Source organism: Anomalospiza imberbis, chromosome 25, assembly GCF_031753505.1.
Source record: "Anomalospiza imberbis isolate Cuckoo-Finch-1a 21T00152 chromosome 25, ASM3175350v1, whole genome shotgun sequence".
In the NCBI taxonomy this organism is placed as follows: Eukaryota; Metazoa; Chordata; class Aves; order Passeriformes; family Viduidae; genus Anomalospiza; species Anomalospiza imberbis.
In genome coordinates, this window is record NC_089705.1 from 6,562,378 (window position 1) to 6,586,342 (window position 23,965).

Genomic DNA, 23,965 nt, shown 5'->3' on the forward strand with positions numbered 1-23,965 from the left:
TCTGTGGGTGATACCAACCAGAGCCTTGCTCCTATTGAGATTGATGGAATATGTTGCTTTCAGGGGTAGCTGTACTTCTAAAAGGAGGATTCTTCCTCTTTTTTTAGGAATAAACAGGTTGTAACTGCTTATTCCCACGTAACTGTGACAAAGGGATGGCTCTCTTTGGAGAGGAAGATGATGAAATGGTGCTATTTTGGGATGGGTTAATGTGGGATTTTCCATCCTGTCCTGGACCATTTAGCTCTCTGTGCTGGGTTGAGGTTTGGGAGAGTTTCAAGCAGCTTCTGAATCGATGTTGTTACTTGGCTGTGTCAAAACACATTTTACGTGGCATATATCCAAGTACTTTGACTTTGTGTTGAGGTGTGAACACTCCCCCTCATCTCTGTTAGTGATCTTTAAATATTTGCCGATAGAAGATTTTTACGGTGATTCATAAACCGAACGGGTTGAATGATGCTGTGTTCCCCTGTGTTCCTCTCCCCAGGAGGTTACCCCAGGCAGCCAAACTACAACGCCATGTCCAACGCCAACTACCCCAGCCCGGGCATGGCGGGCAGCATGAACCCCATGGGGGCGGGCAGCCAGATGCACGGGCAGAGCGGGGTGCCCCCGTACAGCGGGCTGCCCCCGGGCAGGATGGGCCACGCCGCCATGGGCAGCCGGCCCTACGGCCCCAACATGGCCAACATGCCCCCCCAGGTGGGCAGCGGCATGTGCCCCCCGCCCGCCGGCATGAACCGCAAGGCGCAGGAGGCCGCGGCCGCCGCCATGCACGCCGCTGCCAACTCCATCCAGAACAGGTAGGGAGGCGCCGGGCTGGCAGAGAGCCTGGCACGCCTCACTGCAGGGGGCTGGGGGTAACCCACTCTGGGGGAGCGCTCAGAGAGGCTTCTGGGGAGGTCTGTCCTTGGTGGAGGTCTGTCCTTCATGGAGGTGTGTCCTTGGTGGAGGTCTGTCCTTGGTGGAGGTGTGTCCCTGGTGGAGGTCTGTCCTTGGTGGAAGTCTGTCCTTCGTGGAGGTCTGTCCTTCATGGAGGTCTGTCCTTCATGGAGGTCTGTCCTTGGTGGAGGTGTGTCCTTGGTGGAGGTCTGTCCTTGGTGGAGGTCTGTCCTTCGTGGAGGTCTGTCCTTCATGGAGGTCTGTCCTTCATGGAGGTCTGTCCTTGGTGGAGGTCTGTCCTTGGTGGAGGTGTGTCCTTGGTGGAGGTCTGTCCTTCATGGAGGTCTGTCCTTGGTGGAGGTCTGTCCTTCATGGAGGTCTGTCCTTCATGGAGGTCTGTCCTTGGTGGAGGTCTGTCCTTCATGGAGGTCTGTCCTTGGTGGAGGTCTGTCCTTGGTGGAGGTGTGTCCTTGGTGGAGGTCTGTCCTTCATGGAGGTCTGTCCTTGGTGGAGGTCTGTCCTTCATGGAGGTCTGTCCTTCATGGAGGTCTGTCCTTGGTGGAGGTCTGTCCTTGGTGGAGGTGTGTCCTTGGTGGAGGTCTGTCCTTCATGGAGGTCTGTCCTTGGTGGAGGTCTGTCCTTCATGGAGGTCTGTCCTTCATGGAGGTCTGTCCTTGGTGGAGGTCTGTCCTTGGTGGAGGTGTGTCCTTGGTGGAGGTCTGTCCTTCATGGAGGTCTGTCCTTGGTGGAGGTCTGTCCTTGGTGGAGGTCTGTCCTTCATGGAGGTCTGTCCTTGGTGGAGGTCTGTCCTTCATGGAGGTGTGTCCTTGGTGGAGGTCTGTCCTTCATGGAGGTCTGTCCTTGGTGGAGGTGTGTCCTTGGTGGAAGTCTGTCCTTCGTGGAGGTGTGTCCTTCATGGAGGTCTGTCCCTGGTGGAGGTCTGTCCTTCATGGAGGTTTGGTTCTCAACTGAACTGTTAAAAAGGAAGAGAGTAAAGCCTGGAGGAGCTGATGTGGTTCCCCCATCCCTGGCAGTGCCCGAGGCCAGGTTGGACACGGCTTGGAGCAGCCTGGGACAGTGGAAGGTGTCCCTGCCCATGGCAGGGGTTAAACGGGATGATCTTTCGGGTCTGTCCAACTCAAACCATTGCAGCACTCTGTACATCATTTATGCCATACTTAGGGAATTTTTATGTTCACAGGTGAAATTATTTAACTCTGAGATCCCTTCAGTTCTTGAGTTTTGCTTTCTGGTCTTCTCTGTTCCCTGGGTGACTTGGGGACGCTGCCCCTGTGCTGCAGCCCCTAAATCCAGCAGCCACCCAGCTGTGTGTGTGATCCAAGGCATTGCTTGTCCAGTGTGAGGAACTTCTTCCTTTTAGGGCCTTGATGAGCAGCTGTGGGAAAGGAGCTGGAATTCAGCTCTGAACTTTGCACTGTTTTCTGTGTTTTTTTTCCTCCTTTATTGCCCATTTCAGAGTAGGTGTGTGTGGCCTACCAGAATACCATGGGAGCCATGATCATGCCCTTAAATTGGGTTCCCCCAGAACTGGTGGATGTATTCTTGTCTGAGTGGACACTGCTCTTTATCCTCACCTGGGGGCTGCTCCTGCAACCTCCTGCTTTTACCTGTGGCTGCCAAGGCTCAAGTTCCCAATCCCCAGTAAAGGCACCCAAGCCTGTCCCTTTGAGGAAGAAGTTTGAGCCACAGTTGTGTGGGAGGTTTGTGATACATGGAAAACAACGCTTCCAGCCCAGGACATTCCACGATTCTAAATCCTGTATTCTCACTTCACTGCCCAGGGCTGCAGAGTGTGCAGGTTAAAGGCAGTTTAACGACTGAAATGAGGCTCAGTTTGTGGATGCAGGAGAACAAGATGAAGGGTGAAAATGTTCAGAGCAAAAGTCCCACTTTCCAAAGGGTTTGCATCCCCTTTTCTCTTGAGAATGTAACTTGGGCTCTGGGTACTAAGCTTTACAAGGGCACCTGATCTTTGCTCTTCTCTTGGAAAAATGGTTTGGGGCAAGTCACTTCTCCATGTCCTTTTTAGGTTTCTTTTAACAAAGCTGCTTCCTCAGAAGGCAATATCCTAAGTGTCTAATATGTGGAGTAATTGTGTGCTTCCTCCTTCCTCCTCTAGGCCTCCTGGTTATCCCAACATGAATCAGGGGGGAATGATGGGCACTGGGCCTCCTTATGGGCAGGGAATTAACAGCATGGCTGGCATGATAAACCCCCAGGGCCCACCCTACCCCATGGGGGGGAACATGGCCAACAACTCTGCAGGTAAGCCAGAGCTTTAGGATTTCACTGATTTCATTGCACTGGAAGGAAAATCAGTGTTAAAGATCCCTTTAACTTCCCAGGGATGGCAGCAAGCCCTGAAATGATGGGACTCGGGGATGTCAAATTAACACCTGCAACTAAAATGAACAACAAGGCAGATGGGACGCCCAAAGCAGAATCCAAGTCAAAGGTAAAGTGTTCTGGGTTTTGTTTTTATTGACTCCCATCCTCGTCAGCGTCCAGGGAAATAAAGCCGTGTGTTGTATGTTCGCTTGGATTGAACAGTGTGAGAAATGGAGGGGGGCATTTCCCAGTCCTATGGGAGGCATGGATTTCACCTGGAAAACAAATTCAGTATTAGGAATTATTACCTGCCACAGTGAAACTGCCAAAAGCAGCGTAAACAAACCTGAGTTTGTTGGTGGAGTGGGCCTGGAGCAGTCAGCTCTCAGCTGGGACGTGGTAACTAAAGTGTTGCAGTTGTTTCACAAACACACCTCTCACTAATCCTGTATCAAAGCCAGAAGAGGGAGGCAAACAAGTTCTCCAGGGAGTGTTTTTCTTTGCATTGCTGCTACCACTTTCAAAAGAACCACCAAAAAAGCAGTTTCTGAGCCCCTGGTCTCCTCCTTTGCTACCTGAAGGAAAACAAATGCTCAGCATGTTTGATCCCTGTGCCAGCAGCAAGAAGATCCAGGAGATCTCTCACTTCTGCTCCTGTGTTCTGGCACCTGCCTCTCTTATTTATGGCAAAAGAGAACTTGAATGCTCTTGGCCACGAGTCAGGGCTGCTCTGTCCTGCTCTGTGCTGTGGAAGGAATCTCATGTGCCACGAACACGCTCAGTTTTGGGTCTGGGGTTCACCTGGAACATCATCAGGTTTGAGGAACACCTCTAGGTGGGGAGCTCATTTTTAAGTAAGGATTTGGAATGCCAAAACTGTGTCTGCCTCTGCTCCAGGTGGTGAAAGACACAGGAGACAGGGACAGCACGAGGAGACCGGTGGGGAGCAGGGCCAGGGTGCCACCTGGGACATGGAGGAGCTGCTGTTGTGCTGCTCAGTCCTGATCTCTCTCTCCTTCTCCTAGAAGTCCAGTTCTTCTACTACGACCAACGAGAAGATCACCAAGCTGTACGAGCTGGGAGGGGAGCCCGAGAGGAAGCTGTGGGTGGATCGTTACCTGGCCTTCACCGAGGAGAAGGCCATGGGCATGACCAACCTGCCAGCCGTGGGCAGGAAGCCCCTGGACCTGTACAGGCTCTACATCTCCGTCAAGGAGATCGGGGGATTGACTCAGGTCAGTGACCCCAGCCAGGGGACAGAGCTGCCCACAGCACAAAGATCAGCTCTGTGGCCAGATGTGAGCCATGACTTCCCACTTAGCCACGTTTTATCTCTGTTTTATTTCTGTAAATAAAAACCAGTGCCCTTTAAGTGAGCCAGATGTCTGCTCTCCCTTTGTCTGGGTGAGAACAGTCTGTGGCCAGATCCAATCCAAGCCCTTTTCCCCTGCTTTGCCCAGTGCAAAGATTGGTGACACTGCCTTTGTCTTTGCATCTGGCTGTCAGCTGACCTTGTGACTAATTTGATTTGCAATCTGTCCCTGTAAATCTGAAAAGTTTTCTGTAGGTGAAGAAGGGAGTTCAGTAGTTTTGCGGTTGCTCTGCCTAGCCCGCATTGCATCCTTTGTGTGAGCTGGGAAGGTTGATTTCTCCTCTTGGAGGAGGTACAGCTGGGATTTGGAGTTTAGGGCCTCCTGTTTGGTTGTGCAGGTCAACAAAAACAAGAAGTGGCGTGAGCTGGCCACCAACCTGAACGTGGGCACGTCGAGCAGTGCAGCCAGCTCTCTGAAGAAGCAGTACATCCAGTGTCTGTACGCCTTCGAGTGCAAGATCGAGAGGGGCGAGGACCCCCCTCCAGACATCTTTGCAGCTGCTGACTCAAAGAAGTCCCAGACCAAGATCCAGCCTCCATCTCCAGGTGAGGCCAGGCCCTGGTTTGAGGTGTGCAGGGGGTGTGTGAGCAGGAGGGTCTCTGGCACTGTGCTGTGGGCCAGGCTGGTCCAAACTGCCAAAAAGCCCCTCCTGTTCTCTGGCTGTGCAGGATAAAAATGCTGTGGTAATGTGGGAGTGGACGAGACTGGGAGGGAGTTGAGCCTCTTGGGATAGTTCAGTTTTGTGTGTCCAAGCTCTGGATCAAGCTTGAGAAAAAGGAAAACCTAAAAATACACACACACACACACACACACCTCTCTGCTTGCTGCTGCATCTCTGCCTGGTGAGAATCTGGTGGAGAGAGGGCTCTGGAGTTTCCCTGCAAGGTGATTCCAACAGCAGCCCTTGTTACTGCTCGTGTTTGGGAACCCACTGCAAAAGCTGAGCTACCTTCTGGGAGGAAAGGCTGCATGTGGGTGTGCACTCACCCTCCTCAGGAATTCCTGCTCTCAGCCCTCAGCAGGAGCCAGGGAGGACATTCTGAGCCTCCGTGCTCAGAGCACTGGAGGCCTACGACAGGCTGGGTGCTTTAGGAATCTTTAAAATGAACCTTTGCTGTTGTTTCAGATTTGATGGGGTGCTCCTTTTTCTGAATATTTAAGCATAATGCTCAATTCAGATTTGTTAAACAAAAAAAGAAAAGACATGCGGGCCAGCCATGCACGTTGTACTCTTTAGTCTTTGGAAAGTCTGATCCTTTCTGTCTCATTTGCATCGAGTTCATTGCTTGAATTGCTGCTGAATTTGCCAACTCTTCTTTAAGCTTGAGTTTTCCAGTTTGTCTTGTAACAAAAAAACTTCAGATGCTTTTTCTGGTCAGAAGCCTGCTCATGCAGGTGAAATAAAAACTTGGTCTGCTTTGAAGTTCCTATAATGTTTGCAAAAAAAAGGCTTTTTTGGTTCTGAGACCTGGCACCATCTTCGTCTGGCTCACGAGGAGCAGAATAATGAACCTCTTTTGACTGCAGAGCAGCTGAGTCCAGCCCTGCTGAACCCTTCAGGGACAGTGGGCTTGTCCCAGTGCTCTGCTGGGCACCACATTTCTCCTTTCAGCTACGGGGGGGGGAGATTGTTAAGAACTAAATAATGTCTTGTCACTGGTCAGGAAACCTGCCCTAGTGGAGCTTCAGCCTTGGTGTGTTCTGCAAGATAAAGTAACTTCTGTGCCATTAGACTAAACCTCTGTCCAGACTGGGTCTGAGTTCTGCTCGAACTAGACCACAAATCCAATCCCACTTTATTTCCAAAACCTCTTTCTTGCCCCCAGCGGCAGTGGAACAATGTTGTGAGCATTTGGCGTTTGTTTGGAGAGAGCTGAGACTTTTGGGAAGCCACTTTAGACTTGTTGTAGCTCTAGGTGTGTGTCAGAGTGGATTAGGTGCTGCACCAGATTTTGTTTCAGCTCACGTGGTGTTTGTGAAGGGGCTGGCTCTGCCTTCTGGGCTGAGCTCCTGCTTCAGCACATCAGCAGAAGGAAATTGCAGGGCTCTTACCCCAAACTCTGCACGTTTGGGTCCTGCTCTGAGAGGACTCTGCTGCATTTCCTATTCAAACCCTTCTCTCAAGTCACCTTGCTGCAGAGTCCCACAGCTGGGAACGTGCAGAGGCAGCACTGAAGCCTGGCTGGTGGCTCTGATCCTTTATGCTGAATCACTCAGCGTGTCCCTGCTCCTCTTTCACTTTCCTTTTCTTCCTTTCAGGGCCTGGGGCTGTAAGGCAGGACAGAAATTGCTCTGGCAGCCCAGCTCCAGGCTGAAGAGCCCCAGGGGAGTGTGGAGTCCTGGTGGATGCGGCTCTTCCAGGGCCCCACACAGTCCTGTCCCCCAGGGAATCACCTGGATGAGAATAAATTCCCTGTTTGGGAACCTGTGGACAACAGGGGGATGTTTTGAAGCCATTTCATCATTTGGCTGAAGGGCTCTGCTGTCCCACACACGTGGTTTGCTCTCCTTGCAGACCTCACAACCTGCTGGCATTGGCTTGCTCTTCATTTCAGCCTGTTCTGCCAAATTAAGTCCTGCAGAACTTTGGGGATGGTGAGGATTGCACGGTGCTGTTCTCCATGCACCACTTCCTGAGGCTGCAGAGGTGGAACTCCTGCTGCAGAGCCCTTCATGCAGTGTCCATCTACAACACATCACACCCTCAGCACCCAGAAGTGTTCCCAGAGATGGTGGCCGGAGGGGACTGGGAATCCCTCATGGGCACTGGGAGTTTCCTGGAAGCCCCGAAGGTTCTCTCTGGCAGAGTCCCCAGGGAGGCACCTTGGGCTGGAATTCCCAGAGCGTGGAGCTGGCCCCGCTCCAGCTCCGTGTGAGTTTGTGAGTGGGAGGGACAGCGGGAGCTGGGGACAAACACCAAATGGCAGCGAGGCAGGGAATGTCTCGGGGAATGTCTCGGGACCTCTTCCAGAGCCAATTCCTGGGGAAAGCAGCGGGGCTGGGCTGCCAGGGAGGGGCTGTGAATGAAACTCCCCAGGAGCTCCCGCTGCCCTTCCTCCTCCAGCCCTCCCTGGGCCGGAGGGAGTCGCGGAGCAGAGGACAGGGTGCCAGGAAGGTGGGGTGTAAACAAACATGGCCTGGACGTGACCTCGGAGGATTTTAATGAATAGCTGAAATGACTCATCAGCCAGCAGGGCTGAAGCTGAGGGATATCGGGTGCTGGGGACGGAACTAATGGAAACATTAATTAAGAGTTCAGCTCTTGCCAGCTGCGAGGAGCGGCTGAACCTGAGCTGATGCTGTCACAGCGATCCCGGGCCAGGGGAGAGCTGCTGGAGCTCCAGCACAGCTGGATTACTGGATTGCACACGGGGGTTTGGTCAAGGCTCAGTGGAGCAGAAAGCTGGGACTTGCAGGGAACCTGCTGGACGGGTTTTGTCCTCCAGTGAAAGATCCGGCACTCCGGCATTCCCTGTTCCAGGAATCCTTGGGAGTGGTGCTCCACTGCTGAATTCACTGCTCTGGAAGGGCAGAGCAGACAGAGGAGCCTCGATCAGAGTTACTCGGTGGCTTCAGCTGAGGTTTCCGTCACTGGGGAGATCCTGAGACTCCCAGGAGAGGGTTCCAGCCCCCACCCTCCTGGCTGGGGGGGATGTGAAGGTGATAGGCCACATCAGTGGTTGTCACTTGGCAGGAAGCCCCACATTCCTGCCACGTGGTGCCCTCCAGAGCATCAGCTCTGACAGGATAGCTTGGGAAACACCACACAGGGCCGTGGTGTGGAAAAGGGAACGGGGGTAAGATGAGCAGAGACACAACCTCTCAGCTTTAGGCTCTTCTGGGGAGCCTGGCCCAGCCTGTCATTGAACTGTTGAGCTCCTCGTGCTTTCTTGGCCACATTTCATCTGTCTCTTCCTCAAAGGACTCTCTGTTCTCAAGGCTGATGTTCTGGGAGGTTCAGGGTTGCATCCACAGGGTGCAAAGCTGCTCACCCCAGGTTCCTCCCCTTGCAGCGGGTTCAGGCTCCATGCAGGGCCCTCAGACACCTCAGTCCACCAGCAGCTCCATGGCAGAAGGAGGAGACTTGAAGCCACCAACTCCAGCGTCGACGCCTCACAGTCAGATGCCTCCTTTGCCAGGCATCAGGTATGGCACCACTGCTGGGGCTGGGGTCACCTCTGGGTCATTGCTGCAGATGTTGGGGCCTTGGGTACCTGTTTTGGTGGGACTCCACGGCTTGGCTCCTTCCTTCATGGCTGGCAGCAACGTCATGTGTGAATGTTCTTCGGTTTTGGGGTTGGGTCTGAGGACAGCGTTGTGGAAGGGCAGTTCCTCTTGATTCTGTGGCCCTTGGAGGGGATGGCAGCACCTGAGAGGGAGCATGTGAGGAAGAGTATCCTGAGGGCCATGGTGGACCTCTGTAATGTGGTCTTTGTGGGGCTTTTTTGGAACAGGAGTAACTCCGTGGGCCTTCAGGATGCCTTTGCAGATGGCAGTGATCCTACGTTCCAGAAACGGAACTCCATGACTCCAAATCCAGGGTACCAGCCCAGCATGAATACCTCTGACATGATGGGTCGCATGTCTTACGAGCCAAATAAAGATCCCTACAGCAGTATGAGGAAAGGTGAGGGATCATCTTCTCCTGGAGCCCTCATCCCTGTCTGGCTGCGTGCTGGAAATGCTGCAGGACACCCCCTGCTCGCCCTTCCCGCCCAGATCCTCAGCTGCCTGTTCCTGAGGGCAGAGGCGGGTGTGTTCAGTGGTTCTTTTTCTCTTCCAGCTCCAGGAAGCGACCCCTTCATGTCCTCAGGGCAGGGCCCCAACAGTGGCATGGGTGACCCTTACAACCGCGCCGCCGGCCCCGGCATGGGCAACATGGCCATGGGCCAGCGGCAGCACTACTCCTACGGAGCCCCCTACGACAGAGTCAGGTGGGTGCTGCCCTGCCCCGCGCCGGGGCACCCTCGGGCACCGCTGCCGTGGCTGTGCTGAGCCCCCCGTGCCACGCAGGGGTGCTGAGTGCCCGCGGGGTTTTCTCTGTTTGCGCGCAGGACGGAGCCCGGGCTGGGAGCCGAGGGCGGCCTGGGGAGCGGCACCCCGCAGCCCAGCATCCTGCCCGCCGCGCCCGACGCGGGCATGTACTCGCCCAGCCGCTACCCCCAGCAGCAGCAGCAGCAGCAAAGGTGTGTGCCTGGGGCTGCTGTGCCCAGCCAGTCCCCGGCGACACTGTGCTGTCCCCAGTGACACTGACACCTCTCTCTCTTCTCCAGACATGATTCCTATGGCAATCAATTCTCCACTCAAGGCACATCCTCGGGCAGCCCCTTCCCCAGCCAGCAAACCACCCTGTATCAGCAGCAGCAGCAGGTGGGTGATCCCAGAGATCCCAGTCAGCTCCACTGAGGGTTTTCCCTGTGCTGTTAGTGAAGAGGGGAAGATGAAAACTCTCTGGGCTGTGCATTTGCTTTATGAATGTGAAGGATCAAGTACCTCATCACAGAATCACACAGTGCCTTGGGTGAAGGGACCTTAAAGCCCATCCAATGCCACCCCCTGCCATGGGCAGGGACAACTTCCCAGGGTGCTCCAAGCCCTGTCCAACCTGATTCTATACAGGAGACTTTTTTCTCATTTGAAAACAATTCTAAAAAGTTTTAATTAGCATTCCCAGTGCTGTGTTAACAAAACAGTATTCTGAGAATGGAGGTTGTGTGGTTTGCATGCTGTGGTCAGGTAGCAGAAGATCGGGGACCTTTATTGGGCTTCTGTCCCTGTGGAACTTTGTGAATCCCATCCTTCTTTCTGTAACACTTTTGGTCCAAGTGATGACTTTCTTTGGAGTAAGTCCTGGATCATTCAGGAGAGCTGTTTCAGGTGGATTGTTCTGCACAGCCCAGGGCATTTTTTTGGCCTTTCCCTTTCCCATCCTGCAGCCAGAGGCTTCAGACTCCACAGCCCTACTGCCTCCTCCTCCTCGCTGTTCCCAAACCCATCAGGTTTGTTTAAGGACAGTTTGAATGAAGGTGTATCCCTTTCCATAATCCTCACATATGACTTGCCCTTTGTATCCATGCCAGGGCCCATAATGTTTTCCTGATAATTTTAAGTCCTATGGTTTAGGAGAGTATAGAGAGGGCACTCACTGAGCTGTGCTAAGAATAATTCCAACTGCTGTGCAGTTTGGCTCTGCAACCAGAGCCACGGGGCTCGGAGCCAAGAGTTCGAGTTACTCTGGAACTTGTCATCTTTGAAGCCCTAGAGCTCCATCTGAAGCCAGTTATGACCATGGAGTGTCTGAATAGCCTCCACAGCAGCTACAGCTCAGACCTTGGAGGCAAGAGAGATCCTGGATTTTAATTTGGGCAGCAGTTGGCTGTTTTCTCCCTTTGCACTTAAAAGAATTAGGGGTGAGAAGCCTTCTTGCTCCTTTCAGTTTTGAAATCCACAGGAAAGGAAGGAGCAGGAAGTACAACAGTTTTTAATGCATTTTGTCTGATACTTGAGCAGAAACCTGGGAAGTGGGAGAAATAGGGTCTGATAAAATTCCTGGATGTGGAAGGAAGCAAGTGCCAGTGTCTGGTTTGGTTTGTGGTGAATGCAGAGTAGAGTTGAGCCTTTTCTGCAGGAAAAGTCCTTTCTGTGGGCAGACTCCTGCCCCCAAAGCATCCTTGTGGAATCCACAGGGAACCTCCCCAGGCAGCCACAAGGAATTGGCCGTGGCTTGTGAAATGGAACAACTGATCCAACTTCCACATCGGGTACGGCCGGCAAGGAGACAGAGCCTCTCCCAGGCCATGCTGTGGGGCAGATCCTCTGGCTCTGGGGACTCTGCCCAGAGGTTTGGCTTTTTGTTTCATGGAGTCAGTGAGGTTGGAAAAGACCTCTGGGCTCAGTGAGTCCAGCGTGTGACCGATCACCACCTCGTCACCCAGGGTAGAGCCCTGAGAGCCACGTTCAGGCGTTTCTTGGAGAACTCCAGGGGTGGTGATTCCACCACCCCCCTGGGCAGCCCCTTCCAATGCTTAAAACCCTTCCAGAGGAACAATCCCCAATTCCCACTCACCCGGCCTCGTCTGTGCCTTTCTCTCCCCACAGAACTACAAGCGGCCGATGGACGGCAGCTACGGCCTCCCCGCCAAGCGGCACGAGGGCGAGCTCTACAACGTTCCCTACAGCTCGGGGCAGGGCCAGCCCCAGCAGCAGCTGCCCCCGGCGCAGCCGCAGCAGCCCAGCCAGCAGCCGCCGGCGCAGCCCTCGCCGCAGCAGGACCTGTACAACCAGTACGGCAGCACCTACCCGGCCGAGCGCCGCGCCGGCCAGAGCCAGTTCCCCTTCCAGTTCGGCAGGGACAGGGTCTCGGCCGCCCCCGGCTCCGGCGCCCAGCAGAACATCCCCCCGCAGATGATGGGGGGCCCCATCCAGCCGGCCCCGGAGGGTCCCCAGCAAGGGGCCCTGTGGCAGGGCAGGAACGAGCTGGGCTACGGCAGTTACCCCAACCGGCAGAGCTCGGGCGCGGCGCCCCAGGGCCCCGCCTACCACGGGGTCACTCGAACAGATGAAATCCTGCATTCAGACCAGAGGGTCAACCACGAGGGACCATGGCCTTCCCACGGGAACCGGCAACCTCCCTACGGCCCCTCCGCCCCCGTGCCCCCCATGACCAGGCCCCCCCAGTCCAACTACCAGACCCCCCCCAGCATGCAGAATCACATTCCTCAGGTATCCAGCCCAGCACCTCTGCCCAGACCTCTGGAGAACCGCACTTCTCCCAGTAAGTCCCCGTTCCTGCACTCGGGGATGAAGATGCAGAAGGCAGGGCCGCCCGTGCCTGCCTCGCACATCACACCAGCAGCTGTCCAGCCTCCCATGATCCGACGGGACATCACCTTCCCGCCGGGCTCCGTGGAGGCCACGCAACCTGTGCTGAAGCAGAGGAGGCGGCTGACGGCAAAAGATATCGGTAAGATGAAACTCCTGCCTTTCTGCTGGAGCCTTCGGAGGGACTGGTGCTGCCTTGGCCTTCGGTACGGTCCTGCCAAGCACAGGGGCTCTGCTGGGTTTGAAGAAAAAAGGCTTTGTCGCAGGTTAATTGTGTTCTGAGCCCTTATTCTGGCTTTGCCTGCGGGCAGGTTGGTGGGAGACACAGCCTGTGCCTCATCTTAACCAGGCTCTGCTCTTCACAGGTCCAAATCAGTATCAAATGTCTCCTTTTTGTTTTGAAACTCCAGGAGCTGGAAGCATCATGTGTTTATGTTACAGGAACTCCTGAAGCCTGGAGAGTGATGATGTCTCTGAAGTCGGGGCTGCTGGCTGAAAGTACGTGGGCCTTAGATACCATAAACATCCTGCTCTATGATGACAACAGCATAATGACCTTCAACCTCAGCCAGGTGGGTGCAGATGCTCTCTGGGGCAGGTCTTTGAAGTGCTGATGCTGCAGGGGTTTCTGTCAGCCAGGTGGCAATGAGCAGCTCCTGCAGCCTCTGTACCTGGAGCGTGGGGTGTGGGCAGCTGCGAGTGGTCACTCCCTGGCCTGAGTGGTCTGTGTGTGTGCAAAGGCCTTCCCTGGGAGTTATCCAGGGGGGAGATAGAGCTGAGAGCACAGGGGGTGTGCAGGGGGGCCAGTTTGGATACTGACAGCCAGCGCCTGCTTTTGTCCCTTTTCTCAGAGGACAAAACCTCTCTTCTGCACCATTTATTGCCAGAATGAAAAGCACCATTAATTGCTAGCACTGCTTAAACTCTGCCCTGACTGCGTTGGCCTGAGTTGTTTTCTGATCGCTGTTACTTCCTCCCCTCCTTTTTCTCCCCCACTGTAGCTGCCAGGCTTGCTGGAACTCTTGGTGGAATATTTCCGGCGCTGCCTGATCGAGATCTTTGGAATCCTGAAGGAATACGAGGTAGGAGACCCAGGGCAAAGAACACTATTAGATCCCGAAAGGTTCTGCAAATCTTCAGCTTCCTCCCCTGAAGAAGGGGAGGAGGACGATGAGCCACGGAGCCTGAACTGTGAGGAGGAAGAGGAGGATGAGGAAGAGGAGGAGGCTGCATTTTCGAGCAAGGACAAAGTACCTCTAGAGAGCAGCGAGGAGAAGCTAGTGAGTAAATTTGACAAGCTTCCAGTGAAGGTGGTGCAGAAGAACGACCCCTTCGTGGTGGATTACTCGGACAAGCTGGGCCGGGTGCAGGAGTTCGACAGCGGGCTCCTGCACTGGCGCATCGGCGGCGGGGACACCACCGAGCACATCCAGACACACTTCGAGAGCAAGACCGAGCTGCCCTTGCCTCACAAACGAGCTTCCTGCTCCTCTGCCTTGAGGAAACGTTCAGCAGCCGAGAGCAACCCGAGCCCCAGGGAAGGGGAGGCTCCTGCGCCCGACGGCTCCTCGGAGAAGAGGATAACTGCCACCATGGACGACATGCTCTCGGCACGCCCGGGCTCCCTGGCAGGGGAGGAGGAAGAGGTCAAAGCTTCGGAAACGGCGAAGGAGAGCAGCAAGTTTCCCTTTGTCATCAGTCCAGCTCAGAGCCACAGAAATATAAAAATTCTGGAGGATGAACCCCACAGTAAGGACGAGACGCCGCTCTGCACCCTCCTGGACTGGCAGGACTCTCTGGCCAAGCGCTGCATCTGCGTCTCTAACATCATCAGGAGTTTATCGTTTGTGCCAGGCAATGACTTTGAAATGTCCAAACACCCTGGGCTGCTGCTGATTCTAGGGAAACTGATCCTCCTACACCACAAGCATCCAGAACGCAAACAGGCCCCCCTGACCTACGAGAAAGAGGAGGAGCAGGACCAAGGGGTGAGCTGCAACAAGGTGGAGTGGTGGTGGGACTGTTTGGAGATGCTGCGTGAAAACACACTGGTCACGTTGGCCAACATTTCTGGGCAGCTGGACCTCTCCCCTTACCCGGAAAGCATCTGTTTGCCTATCCTGGATGGACTCCTCCACTGGGCAGTGTGTCCCTCAGCAGAGGCCCAGGATCCCTTTCCGACATTGGGACCCAGCGCTGTCCTCTCCCCTCAGAGACTGGTTTTGGAAACACTCAGCAAACTCAGCATCCAGGACAACAACGTGGATTTGATCCTCGCCACGCCCCCGTTCAGCCGCTTGGAGAAGCTGTACAGCACCATGGTGCGGTTCCTCAGTGACAGAAAGAACCCGGTGTGCCGGGAGATGGCCGTGGTGCTGCTGGCCAACCTGGCCCAGGGGGACAGCCTGGCCGCCAGAGCCATTGCTGTGCAGAAGGGCAGCATTGGCAACCTGCTGGGCTTCCTGGAGGACAGCCTGGCCGCCACGCAGTTCCAGCAGAGCCAGGCGGGGCTGATGCACATGCAGAGCCCGCCCTTCGAGGCCACCAGCGTGGACATGATGCGCCGCGCCGCCCGCGCGCTGCTGGCCCTGGCCAAGGTGGACGAGAACCACTCGGAGTTCACCTTGTACGAGTCGCGGCTCTTGGACATCTCCGTGTCGCCTTTGATGAACTCTTTGGTTTCACAAGTTATTTGTGATGTACTGTTTTTAATTGGCCAGTCATGACAGCTGTGGGATCCGAGCCCCCGTGTGCGTGTGCGTGAGTGGAGAACTTAGAAACTGACTGTTGCCCTTTATTTATGCAAAACCACCTCAGAATCCACTGTCTGCCCTGCGCTGTCCTGCTTCTCCCTCGGGGAAAGATCTCCCCGGCCCCTCTCCCCCTTCCCTGCCCCTCAGATTTGTCCCGAATCCCTTATTAAAGGAGACAAAGTTCTGTCTACATAGAAGACTTTTTTTATTTTAACCAAAGTTACTGTCGTTTACAGTGAGTTTGGGGAAAGACGACTTGCCGTGTTATCCCATTGACAGGCACCACTTTCATAACTGTTTTTAATGGTAAACTCTGAAGGACAAAAAGTGACTGCTGAACTCTGTGTGGTTTATCGTTGTACATTCACAATCTTGCAGGAACCAAGAAGTTACCAGTTGTGAACAGACCTTGTCCAAGGGAGGCCTGTGCAGTAGCGTGTAGAACTCCATGTACTGTACACCTTAAACTGTAAACATACTGTAATAATGTCTCACATGGATAAAAAAAAAAAGAAAAAAACGCTGGATCAGCAGCAAGCTGTAGTTTTTAAAAATGTTTTTAGTTAATGTTGAGGAGAAAAAAAGGCTTTTCCCCCAAAGTATAATGTGTGAACCTACAACACCCTGACCTCTTTCTCTCTTCCTCCTTGATTGTATGAATAACCCCGAGATCACCTCTTAGAACTGGTTTTAACCTTTAGCTGCAGCCCAGCGCTGCCACGTGTGTATATATATATGACGTTGTACATTGCACATACCCTGAGACTCCTGCAGTTTGGTCCCCTCCCACCCCTTTATAGTATGACGAGTTAACGAGTTGATGACCTGCAAAAGCGAGACACAATTATTTAATCTCTTGCCAGACATCCCTCCCTGGAGGATGCTGTACAGGTCTCTGTGTATAAAGTCATTGCTGTCTCAGCAGCCAATCAACTTATAGTTTATTTTTTTCCTGTTTTTGTTTTCTTTCTAATCGAGGTGTGAAAAAGTTCTAGGTTCAGTTGAAGTTCCTGATGAAGAAACACAATTGAGATTTTTCAGTGATGAATTCTGCATATTTGTATTTCAGACGATGTAGCTAAAAACTTGATGTAAATTCCTCCCTTTTTTCCTTTTTTGGCTTAATGAATATCATTTATTCAGTATGAAATCTTTATACTATATGTTCCACGTGTTAAGAATAAATGTACATTAAATCTTGGTAAGATGTTTGTAAGGGTTTTTTTTGTTGGCAGGACGGGGAGGGCAGCCCGGCGCTGCCCAAGGCCTGCCCTGCTCAGGAGCTCTGATGCTGCTTGCTCTGACTTTGCTTTCCCTGCCGGAATTTTTCCTGAGGAGCTGCCCAGGCTCGGGATTTGCAGCGTGAGGTGAAGCCGTGGCTGCCAGGGAGGGAAGGGCCCTGCTGGGGAAGGGAGGCAGCTCCCTCCCAGCTCTGTAAAATGGAAAATTTTCCTTCCCCTCGCATTTTTCACATTTTCTTGGGAGCGTGGCACGGACTCTTGACTTCCTCCCGAGCCGGGGCTTTCCAGCAGAGGCCCTGCAGCAAACAGGCCAAGCTCAGGCGCTCTGGATGAGGATCTGCAGTTTCAGGGCTTTGGAAGCAGGTATTTCATTTAGCCCGAGGCTTTGTCCTCAGCCGATACTGCAAGTAGGGTAGCTAGAACTGCTCCGAGCTCATTAAAGAAAAAACAGCTCTTTTTAAAGGCAAACGTCATTTTTGTTCAAAAATTCCCTTTGTCTTATCCTCCCAGTCCTGTCCTCGGGAGCTCTCAGTTCCCAGAGCCTTCATTCCTCCAGATTCCTGGGAGTGATTGTGCCAAAATCAAAGTCTTTTTCCTGGAAAGTCTTGTCTGCCAGCAGGAATTGCAGGAGCCCTCGCTGGCAGGAGAGTGCTTCAGACGGATTGCTCGCAAGGCAGGAATGGTGCTGGGCTCCCTTGGCTTTAGGATTCTGCTGGACTCCGCCGTTCTCCACAGTGCCAGTGCACACCCAGCTTCCCTGGCAGCTCCGTGCCGTGCTCCAGGAGTCGCGTTTAACCCGACGGAATTCCACAATGTGGAAGTTCTGCTGCTTTTCCCGGGCAGAGGAGCCATGGTGCAAGCAGGTGACGGCAGCAGCTCCGTGTGCGCGGGTTTAATCGGGGCCGAGTGCCGCGGCGGGGAGGGAGGAGACCCACTTAACCAGAACTACACACCCAGCTGATCCCAGTTCTGCTCCCCCATCACCTGTGTGTGCACACACAGCCCCGGCGCTGCTCAAACAGAGAAAACCGAGGGCAGAGGTGAGAAACGAGTGAAAGCACAGCAGCGTTCCCAGCGCGGCACGGGGGAGCCACCCCTGACCCGACCGTGGCTGCCCAAAGCCTCGATGCCTGGGGCCGGATCTGTACCCAAATCCTTCCGCCCCAGGAGCTCCTCCTAACGCCTTCTGGACCCCAGTCACTCTGCTGTGCCCCATGTTGTTGCCAGCAGAGAAGACGTGAGTTCTCCCAAGGCTGATGAGAGCGCTCACGGAGTCTCCTCACGGGCTCAGCCCGCGATGGTTCCTGCCTCATCCCGGGAGCCTTCCTGAGGGCTCGGCCTGGGCAGAGCTCGAGGTTTCCCCTGTGCCGGCAGAAACGGCAGAGCGGTCCGGTCAGAGAGCGGCGTTTAGGGAACTCCTCCAGGAATGGAAGGACCGAGTGCAAGGCGTGAGGGACCGGCATTCCGGCCGCCCCGCCCGCCGGCGGCTGGGCACGAGGGACGTCCCCCCGCGCCCTCCCGACACCCCCGCCGGGCGCAGCTCCCGCGGGCCCGCCCCGCCGCCTCAGGTCCTTGTGCTGCTGCTGCTGCTGCTGGCGGGGCACAGCCCCGGGCCGGTCCCGGTCCCGGTTCCCGGTCCTGGCTTGGTTTCCCCGCCCGCCCTCAACAAAGATGGCGCCGCCCGCGCCTTCCCCACCCGCGCGCGCCGCCGCCGCGTGACGCCGGAAGGGGCGCGGCCGGAAGCTGCGCGCGCGCGGGGGCAGTGGGCGGTGCCGGGGAGCCGCGCGCGCGCCGCGGCGGGGAGGGGCGGGCGCGCCTCCCTCCGTCCCGCCGCAAGGGGGCGCTGCGGCACCGGCACCGGGAACGGGATCGGCACCGGCACCGGCACCGGACCGGGATCTGACCGGGACCGGCACTGGGACCGGGATCTGAGCCGGGATCTGAACCGGGACCGGCACCGGGACCGGGATCGGCACCGGAATCTCAGCCGGGACCGTAGCCGGGGTGTCCCCGCCGCCCTCGGCCCGGCCCCGGGACCGGCAGGAGCCGCACGGTGAGGCCTGGAGGGGCCCAGCCGGAGGGCCCGGGCCAGGCGCGGGGTCGGGCGCGGTTCGCGTCCCCAGGCAGCGCCGTGCGGCCTCGCTGGCGGCAGGAGCGGTACCGGAGCGGCTGGAGCAGCCCGGGCCAGCCCCGTGTGCCCAGGGCCGGCCGGTCCGCGCAGCCTGCCGTGTCCGGCCGCTCCTCAGCACCGGAGCTGTCCCGGATCCCGGAGCAGCCGTGCCCCGCACCGGCTGGTCCTGCCTGCGAGCGGGCAGCGGAGCTCTGCGGCCCTTCCTGCCCGTGAGGGCACCACGAGCGGCCGCAGCGGGTCCGGCTAGCGGAGAACAGCCGCGGAACCGGCCCCGGGCGGTGCCGGGGCGGCAGGACCGCGCCCCGGGGATGGGCTGGGCACCGCAGGACTTGTCCCGTCCCCGTGCCGTGCTGGAGCCGCCGAGCCCCAAGCGGGCCGCGCACGGCTGGGTTCCGATCCAGAGCAGCCTTAGTTCACCCCCGTGCGCCGTTGCCAGAGACAAAACCACTCCCGAGGCATCCAGAGCCAAGGGAAGCACTGCGGGAGCCTCTGGAGCAGCAGCTGGCCGGGCAGCGCCCAGGCCCGCAGGAACAGCAGCAGGCACACAGCATTCCCCAGACCCTGCCGCGTCCTGGTTAGCTGGGCTTTTAAAGCGTGTCTCTTGAGCCTCACGGCAGGCTGGAGAGGGGCCGGGTGCCCGGACCGAGCTGGGATGCGGGCTGGAGCAGCAGCCCGTAGCCGCGCGGAGCCGGAGCTGCCGTTGTGGCGAGCGGCTGCTGCCACCGGCTGGCCCCCGCCCCGCACTGCGGCTGCACGGACCCGCCGCTCCCGTCCCGTCCTCGTTCACCTCCGTCCCTGTCCGCATCCCTCTCTCAGCGCCGCTTCACAGCTGTGGTTCACAGCTGAGAGCCAAGGGAGGCGCAGAACCCAGAGAGAAAAACATCTTTAATTCAGACTTTGCATCTTTTTCTGCTGGAATATTTTTAACGCCCTTCTGCCTCTCCTTTTTGTGTTTGTGCAGGTGCCCTTTCCCACAGGATTTTTGGGGCAGAGCCATTCCCGGCGCTGCGTTCTGGATCCAAACGGGGCTCGTGGGCTGCAGCTCTTTTGAAGGCTTTGCTCTGTCACAAGGTGTGCTGCATCGTGACAGGAACAGGCTTTTTAAAGCTGTTTGCTTTGAGCTCTCTTGGCACATTCAGGCGAGGCTTTTTCTCTGCTTTTTGAAAAAAAACTATATTTAAAGTGCCGGGACAATTTTTGTCACTGTGCTTTAATAGGATTTGCAGCTGTGAATGTGCTTTAAAAGAGTTTACAGCTGGGTTGAAGTGTCCCCTCGCTTAAAATAACGTCACAGCTTCGTGGTGGAGGAGAACGTGCCTCCCACCAGTGGCTTTGTGAGTGCTGGGGAGCACAAGGGGAATAGGAGCAACCCCAAAACTTTTATTTGTGGTTAAATAGGAATCATAATAACCCTGTGGTTGGGGATTGGAGCTGTCAGTGAGCCAGTCTGGATCTTGGTTTTTGCCTTGCTGATGATCTGCTCTCTGCCCTCTCGTGCAGTTTCAGCCTGGCAGGGTTTTTTCTCCACAATGGCACTAGGGAAATGCCAGTGATTTCAGGTTGTGGAGCGATCGATTTGGGGATCTCTGTGTGTTACAGAGTGCTGGAGCAGACAGGAGGGCAGGATGTGGTGTCACTGGGACCCAGACAGGGCTGCGGGCTTTGTGTTTCTCAAACTGAAAAGCAGTTGGTGGCCGGGGAACCAACGGAAGAAATATTTTATCTTAAAGAGCTGCACAGCAGATCCTGCCCGCCTCCCGTGGCTCAGGGCCAGGGGATCAGAGCTGGGCCACCACGGCACCCAGGACACGTAGACACTGAACTGGGGAGGCTCCACAAAGAGGCTGAAATCCCTCAGGCGAGGTTTGCAGGGAGGAGGTGGACGGCTGGGTTCAGAACGTGCAGCGTGCCCGGCAGGCAGGTGCCAGGAGCTTTGCCAAAACACTGGAAAATTGCAGGTGGTGAGGGTGGAGTGGCACAGAGTTTGTGTCCTGCCCGTGCTGCCTGTGCTGGGGGAAGCTGTGTGCCTGAGTTCCACCCTGCTCTGGCAGAGCTGGCACCATGGAACCAGCTGAGTAAATCCATTCCTGGCTTCCCAGGGGCAAACCCAGAGCAGGAGAGAGGAGGGAGCTCCTGGCAGCCCCGCTCAGCAACTGCTTACACGGGGTTACGCTCGGAGTCCACAGGAATTCTGTCTCCATTCCAAGAAAAAGAGGCTTAAATCCCATTCACGGCATTGGCACTGGATGTGTGTGAGGATGCTTGGCTCCAGCTGCTGGAGTTCCTGCTGAGGCAGCCGAGCAGCCTGTCTGCTCCCGGGCAGGAGCGGGCTCAGAGAACACGCCGTAGCCTCTCTCCCTCAGCGTCTTGGCAGGGTTAACAAGTCAGGGATTTTTTTTTTTTTTAGGAACAATATCAAAGAGGTCTCTGTGTCATTTCCCAGATCCGCGATCTCTTCCATAAGTGACTTTTTTGTTCACAGAGACTTGCACCTTTCAAGTGCCTGACAGTAAATAAAGGTGCAAAATTCACAAATGAGGCTGAAGCCAGAAATCCCTTTCTTTGTCCTCTGTGTTTACCAACCCAGGTTTCCCAAGCTGGAAGGAGAATTCCCCTGGCACCGGTGACCTCCTGAGGCAGTTCCTGGGTGTGGGATGGAGCGGTGGAGCAGGGCAGACCCCCAGCTCCGAGAGGTCGTGTGGTTCGCCCTGCGCTGCCGGGCCCTGGCGCTGCTGCTGCAGGCAAGTCTGTCCCCCAGCCAGGGAGGCTCTGCTGGGGTTTGCTGCTCCCAGGCTCCTCCCTTCAGCACCCCTGAGGTCCACGAGCTGGTTCTGCACAATGGGGAAATCAGCTTCTCTGGAGAGCCAACAGACCGTCTGCAGCCAGGGGTTTTACTTACAGGTTGCTGCTAAGTAAAATCGCATTCATTTCCTTGCGACTCGCTGTGTTTTCATGCTGCTGCTGCAAGAGGCTGGTTTGGCTCAAATTGTGTTTATCCACAGAAAAGGAACAATAATCTCCTCCTGTACGTTCCTCCCAAGTCTTGTGTCCAGAGAGATCCTGCTCTGAGCATGGGAGAGCTTGGCTGTGCCAGCCAGCACAGAGCCCAGTCATAGCCATGAACAGCTTTCCCTGCCTTCTGCAGGGATTCAGGCTGGATCCCAGAGCATTATTCTGGTCAGATGTAAATACCCCAAAGGGTTGCATCTGCACCTTTTCACAGCCTCGTGGGCATCCTGGGGTCCGGCCTCGGTAGCACCCTCACACCTTGTTTGAGCCCCAGGAGCTCTCGGAACCGGAGCACCTCTGCCAGCCTGCAGCCCTCTCTTGTTTTGCAGGCCGTGTTTAACCTGCTGATCCCGGACCACGCTGCCGACGCCTTCTCTCCGCCGCGGCTGGGCCCGCGGGGCCCGTGGGACGCGCTGGTGGAGCGGCTGCTGGGCGGGCTGGGCCGCTGGGACGCCGAGCATTTCCTGTTCATTGCCGAGCGCGGCTACCTGCTGGAGCACAACTGCGCCTTCCTGCCGCTCTTCCCGCTGGGGCTGCGGCTCCTGGCCGGGCTGCTGCCGTGGCCGGTGCAGCTGCAGCCCCGCAGCCGGCTGCTGCTGGCGGCCGCGCTGCTGAACGCGCTGCTGTCGGCGCTGGCGGCCGCGGCCCTGCTGGCGCTAGGCCGGGCCGTGCTGCGGCGGCCGCGCCAGGCCTTCGTGGCCGCGCTGCTCTTCTCCGTCAGCCCGGCCGGCGTGTTCCTGGCCGCTGCCTACTCGGAGAGCGCCTTCGCCTTGCTGGCCTTCAGCGCCATGTGGCAGCTGGAGAAGGGGCACAGCTGGCTCAGTGGGCTGCTCTTCGCCCTGGCTTCCGGGGCCCGGGCCAACGGGCTGATCAACGCGGGCTTCATGCTCTACTCGCGCGGCAGGCGCTTTGCGCTGCAGCTGCAGGGGGGATCGGCCTTCCCCGTGTTGTGGAAGCGGGCCCTTAGCCTGGCGTCCTCGGCAGCCCTGCTGTGCGCCGCGATTTTCCTGCCTTTTGCGCTGTTTCAGTACTATGCCTACGTGAGGTTCTGCGAGCCTGGCACGGGGCTGGGCCAGACCGTTCCCGAGCCGCTGCTGCAGCTGGCACGGGACAAGGGCTATCGTGTGGCAGGCGTGGCTGGGGCTAAACCCCCTTGGTGCTCCCAGCGCTTCCCTCTGGTCTATTCCTATATCCAAGACGCTTACTGGAACGTGGGCTTTCTAAGGTACTTTGAGCTCAGACAGATCCCAAATTTCTTGCTTGCTCTGCCTGTCACCTTTCTGGGCTCGTGGGCTGCCTGGACCTACATCAGCACAAACCCCCGGCACTGCCTGACTCTTGGCCTAGAGAGGAGTAAGAGTGAAGAGAGGGGAAAGGCAAGAGATGGATTCTGTGGCCCTGCTGCCTTCGTGTACGTGGTCCACAGCACGGCCCTGCTGGCTTTCGGGTTCTGCTGCATGCACGTGCAGGTAGGACGGGGGATTCCTTGTGGGGCTCGGGCAGTGACAGCACAGCAGCTTGGGTGATTTCTCCTCTGCCTCTTGTCTCCAGGTGCTGACCCGGTTCCTTGGCTCCTCCTCTCCCATCCTGTACTGGTTCCCAGCTCACCTGCTTCAGGAACACGAACCCTTACTCTGGAGCACAGGGACTGATAAGCCAGCCTCTGGGAAGCCTCTTCTGGGTAAATCTCCCAGTTCCTGTGGGAAAGGGACCTCGGACAACCCCGTTGTGAGGCTGCTGCTGAACTGGCGATCGATTACCCCCCTCAGCAAGAGCATCCTGGGGTTCTTCCTGGGCTACTGGCTGCTGGGGCTGATCCTGCACTGCAACTTCCTCCCGTGGACGTAGCAGGCTGTGCTGGCGGGACAGCAGCTCTGCTCAGAACTGAAACTCAGCTGCTCTGAAAGCCCGAGGTGGCTGTGGTGACGCTGTCGTTGCAGTTACAAAGGTGTTACTCCTCCGTTACCGTGTCCCAGGCGGGATGTTCTCTGTGGCGTGATGCTGCAGCATCCTGCCCCGCTCCGCCGGCTTTGCTGACAGGCAAAATTCCTCGGTGCCCCTCGGTTCCTGCCTCTCGTGGGGGAGGTTCCGGCGGGCACGGATTTGTGGCAGGACGGATCTGGGCATTCCCTGGGATGTGTTGTGGGCACGGCAGGAGGGCAGGGAGGGTCCAGCTGCCCTGTGCTGCTCAGACTGTTCGGTTCCTTTTCCACGGAGCCAGGCTGGGCAGGGGCACGGCGGGGGTGGCGGGCGCTGCGTGGGCACATGCACGACCCCAATAAACACGTGAAAGTTACCGGAGAGGCGGCTCAGCCCGCTCCGCCGGGCCGGGCTCGGGGCAGAGGTCGGGGTCACGGCTGGGGTGGGGATCGGGGCCGAGGTCGGAGTGGGGCAAACGGGTTC

General features: G+C 56.5%; 2 protein-coding genes across 7 annotated transcripts in view; both read left to right on the forward strand.

Moving 5' to 3' along the window:
• ARID1A (AT-rich interaction domain 1A) overlaps nt 1–16,386 on the forward strand; it is a 55,693-nt gene extending 39,307 nt beyond the window's left edge. For 2 of the 3 annotated variants that reach the window (XM_068172798.1, XM_068172801.1), the window contains 13 exons: nt 491–806; nt 3,026–3,171; nt 3,252–3,361; nt 4,260–4,469; nt 4,945–5,152; nt 8,621–8,753; nt 9,062–9,234; nt 9,391–9,541; nt 9,662–9,793; nt 9,881–9,977; nt 11,706–12,570; nt 12,870–13,000; nt 13,430–16,386. In XM_068172798.1, coding sequence (XP_068028899.1) covers nt 491–806; nt 3,026–3,171; nt 3,252–3,361; nt 4,260–4,469; nt 4,945–5,152; nt 8,621–8,753; nt 9,062–9,234; nt 9,391–9,541; nt 9,662–9,793; nt 9,881–9,977; nt 11,706–12,570; nt 12,870–13,000; nt 13,430–15,154 — 4,397 coding nt within the window. In that variant the 3' untranslated portion in view covers nt 15,155–16,386. The remainder of the gene's footprint in view (nt 1–490; nt 807–3,025; nt 3,172–3,251; nt 3,362–4,259; nt 4,470–4,944; nt 5,153–8,620; nt 8,754–9,061; nt 9,235–9,390; nt 9,542–9,661; nt 9,794–9,880; nt 9,978–11,705; nt 12,571–12,869; nt 13,001–13,429) is intronic. The other variant, XM_068172799.1, reaches the window with a different exon arrangement.
• Nucleotides 16,387–18,276: 1,890 nt separating this feature from the next.
• Nucleotides 18,277–23,688, forward strand: PIGV (phosphatidylinositol glycan anchor biosynthesis class V). Of its 4 annotated transcripts, none has more exons than XM_068172563.1 (5): nt 18,277–18,475; nt 19,515–19,624; nt 20,961–21,294; nt 21,892–23,031; nt 23,114–23,684. In XM_068172563.1, the coding sequence occupies exons 3-5, from the start codon at nt 21,208–21,210 to the stop codon at nt 23,408–23,410; spliced, it is 1,524 nt and encodes a 507-aa protein (XP_068028664.1). In that variant the 5' UTR covers nt 18,277–18,475; nt 19,515–19,624; nt 20,961–21,207; the 3' UTR covers nt 23,411–23,684. The 4 variants fall into 4 exon arrangements, with proteins under 4 accessions (XP_068028664.1, XP_068028665.1, XP_068028661.1 ...); XM_068172560.1 differs by having other exon boundaries at nt 18,278–18,475; nt 21,141–21,294; nt 23,114–23,673; XM_068172564.1 differs by lacking the exon at nt 19,515–19,624 and having other exon boundaries at nt 21,141–21,294; nt 23,114–23,688.
• The last annotated feature ends 277 nt before the right edge of the window (nt 23,689–23,965 follow it).